The 3,834-nt window shown below is 29.5% G+C and overlaps 1 protein-coding gene across 1 annotated transcript; it reads left to right on the forward strand.

Annotated features, from left to right (window-relative positions):
• The first annotated feature begins 2,744 nt into the window (after positions 1-2,744).
• Positions 2,745-3,529, forward strand: LOC105784547 (transcription factor bHLH149). Its single transcript, XM_012610455.2, has one exon. The coding sequence runs from the start codon at positions 2,798-2,800 to the stop codon at positions 3,389-3,391; it is 594 nt and encodes a 197-aa protein (XP_012465909.1). The 5' UTR covers positions 2,745-2,797; the 3' UTR covers positions 3,392-3,529.
• Positions 3,530-3,834: the final 305 nt, after the last annotated feature.

Here is a 3,834-nt window from a genome sequence, read left to right on the forward strand (position 1 = left end):
GTATGGACAATTTAAATCTAATTTTAATAATTAAAAATAGCCCTCTTAATTATTAATGAGACGCCTATTTTTCTTTAACGTGTCGATCCAAACTTACCATGCAATAGGTATACCAAAAATTAAACTATGATTCACGTGTTTTAAATTACTCCAACACCCAAATTGATATTATAATTCCAAAACTTTGAAGACTCAATTAAAATATGTCAAAGTTTAAGGGTAATTTAAAATTTAGATCATAGTTTAAGATATCTAATGTAATTAACCCTATACATATTTGAAACCTATAGCTCAAAATTAGAAGAAAATTGGTAAACATAATATTATCTGGATTCCTTGATTTGTCGGTAGTGACAAAAAAGAAAAGAAGAAAGCAATGTATCAATAATTAAAAATAAGAAAGAAAAGGAAAAACACAAGAAATTGCATTATTTAGTGCATAGCAAGTGAGGAAGGAGAAAGGTGGGTTGGGAAAATATTCCAGAAATTAAAAATCGATTTGAATAATAGTGTCTCTCTTTGAATATGGAGCCACTTTAAAACTACTCCTTAATAAGATTACTTATTGAACTCGCTCCGGTAGATATCTTGAGAAATAAAAAAAATACAATTATTCAAATAAATTGAATTGAATTTTTATTTATTTTGTAATTAATTTAATTTTTATAATGTGAAAATAAATATTTTATATTTAAAATAAAAATAAAAATTCAAAAATACTAGAGTTATTGATTATTTAAATAAAAAAAAACTTCACCAAATAATGTTTAAAAGTTATAAAACGAAATATTTTGTCAAAATAAAAATTAAAAATACAAACTCATAATTAATATTAAAAAAAAATCAATGGAATTATGATAAATACCTCAACCTAATAAAATAATGTATGTGGATCAAACCTGTCCACAACTCAGAAGAGAAGGTGTGCTAAAATGGCCAAAACAAATAAGAGGACATAAAGAAAGTGCCATGAATGCAACCACATGATGCCTTCTTTTGTGTCTAATCCTTTGTTTTCCTATTTGTGCAACCCTCATTCATCATTGCTAACATTGCTAACAATGAAAACAATTTCCATTACCCATTGAGTGCATATTTTCTTTTGTCATCCAATCATATTTTCCCACATAATCATAATTTAGTATTGCAATAAACAAAATCTACCCTAAACATAATTATTATCTCTAAAGCAATGCTTTCCTGTCAAAACCCCATTCCATAAACAATAAATATATGTTTTTCATTTTAATTTTCTATAACCCATTTCCTTATGCTTAAATTCACAAGTTTCTTGTAATAAAAAATTCAACAATGAAATAATAATATAAGTTAATATATATAATTCAATTCTTACCCTTCAAAAATGGTGAAATGTTAGTTTAGTTTCTTCATAAATTATAAAATGTTAAAATATAGTGTCCACGAATTTAGAATTTTGTTCAACTTTTTCATTTCAAAATTCATTACAATGTCCTTTTTTAATTACATAGTTACAAAGTGAGAATTTTTTTATTTTAAAATATTGCATCAACAAATTTAACAAAAAAAAAATGAACTGTATTAACCATTGGATGTCACTACAACAAATTGACATATACTGACGAGCATAATTCGATGCTATAAGTATAGAAATCCATTCCACGGTTAAATGGGTTACCCGACAAAATGTGAGCCGTTGCTATAGGGGTATGTCGGTATAAACCTCTTAATATATAGCGATGATTAGTCTGTCAGTGAAGACGACTTTGAACGGTCACTATCCCACCATGCCTTGATGGACGGTTTATTCCGTCGGTTAAAAACATTTTGAGTTTTTTTTTATTTTTGTAATTTCTGTTCATTTCTATTGCCTTATACTGAGTAGCATAGATTTAAAAATTCGTCATTAGAAAAATACGGTAAATAGTAGTTAATTAATTTTAAAACATTCTTGATAATTAAATTAAATTTTGTATAGAATATTAAATGTAAGATACAATATAATGATAAAATATAAAATACAAATCACAAATATAACCAACTTGATGACATCTCTTTTCTTCGTACCTCCTGCTCCACAAAATATATATACGTACATGAGTAGAGGGCTCAATTCTCGAAAATGAAAATATATGAAATAATTTTTAAATTTATAAAGAATATAAGGACTTATAATATAAATTGTAAGTTTATAAATTATATTTTAACCCTTTTCAAAAATTTATAAATTAACTAAGTTTCTGCCTTTTCTTGCTTAAATGATTAATTATTTATTAGCTTGCAAGTATATTAAATCATAATTATTGAAATTAGGAGATCGATTTAATGATGATCCCATATGTCAAGATTTTGTTTCAATTAAATATCTATTTATTTGTTATTAAAGTAATAATGGTTCAATTAAAATTTTAAGTCCATTTATTAGGCTCGATTCGCCTACTCAGATTAATTTTTATATTATTTTTATATAATTTTAAATATATATATAATACATCAAAAATACTAAAACATCAAAATAAATATTTCCCAACAAATTAAAAATAAATTTTAAAAATATGTAGACTTCACACTAAGATAAATGCAACTTAACAAGCAAATGTCTCTAAAATAATAACAAAATTAACAATAAAATAAGTTTTATATAATATTTAAACAATTACTATAAAATAGTAGCAACTTAATAGTAAAATGATAGCAAAATAAGGAGAAAACAATAAAAAAAATAACATTGCTATATATATATATATATATATAATGCAATATCCTTCAAAAAGTTGCAATAAATTGAATCCCCTACTCTCATTGCTTCCCACTTTTGATGGCTTCTTTCTTACCAGACCTCGAACCAGGCCCTGAGATGTCACCGGAGTTTGAACGGAAGAAACGGAGGAAAACCGAAGGAAACCCATCTTCTTTTCATCCTACGCAAGGCAACCGTAGAATCAAGCAATGGCGAACGCAACGAGAACAACGGATCTACTCCTCCAACCTCATCGAATCTCTTCGTCGTTCTCCAACGCCTACCGGAAACTATGCCCGTGACATGGCGTACAGACTTCTCGCTGTCTCGGCCAAGGGTAGAACGCGGTGGAGCAGAGCCATTCTCCTGGGCCGAGTCGCTGCTGGTGCCAAGATGAGGAAACATAAGAGAGCCAAGGTTGGCGCCAATAGGAAGTTGAGGAAGCCGGTGAGTAACAGACAGAAGAGAAAAATGCCGGCCGTTGAGAGGAAGTTGATGGCTTTGGGACGTCTTGTCCCCGGTTGCCGGAAACTACCGTTGGCGAACCTTCTAGAAGAGACTAGCGATTACATAGCAGCTTTGGAGATGCAAGTTCGAGCCATGACAGCTATCAGCGAGTTTCTCGCCAGCGGGGGTGCACAGCCGCCGGCTGGTCGGCTTGTGAACTCGTAAAAAATGGGGAAAAAGGTGTTCATTATTATATTATATAATATTTTTTGGAAACTTTGGTTTTTACATTTTAGTTAAATTGGTGTATTTTATTGAATATTGACTTTTAATTTCTTTTTTTAAAGCTCCATTTGCCCTCTCCGTCTCTGTGTTCATTGTTGTGTTTTTCTTTTCGATTATAAATTTTAACCATAGAGGTGTCACCAATGGTTAAAGTGCATTTAATTATAAATAAAAATATGAGAAAAATAAGGTGTATGTATTAAAAGAGACTAATTTAAGAAATTATAAGCGTAATGAATGCATGTTGTTGTTGTCAATAAAATCTATGTGAAATTACTTCGGTAATAAATGAAAATGGTGTCGACAAAAGGGTAAGGGCAGGGAGGAGTCCCCAACCAAGATTGAGATTTGAGACATCTGAGTTTAATTGTGACAGATTTTTG

This window comes from Gossypium raimondii, chromosome 13 (assembly GCF_025698545.1).
Source record: "Gossypium raimondii isolate GPD5lz chromosome 13, ASM2569854v1, whole genome shotgun sequence".
In the NCBI taxonomy this organism is placed as follows: domain Eukaryota; kingdom Viridiplantae; phylum Streptophyta; class Magnoliopsida; order Malvales; family Malvaceae; genus Gossypium; species Gossypium raimondii.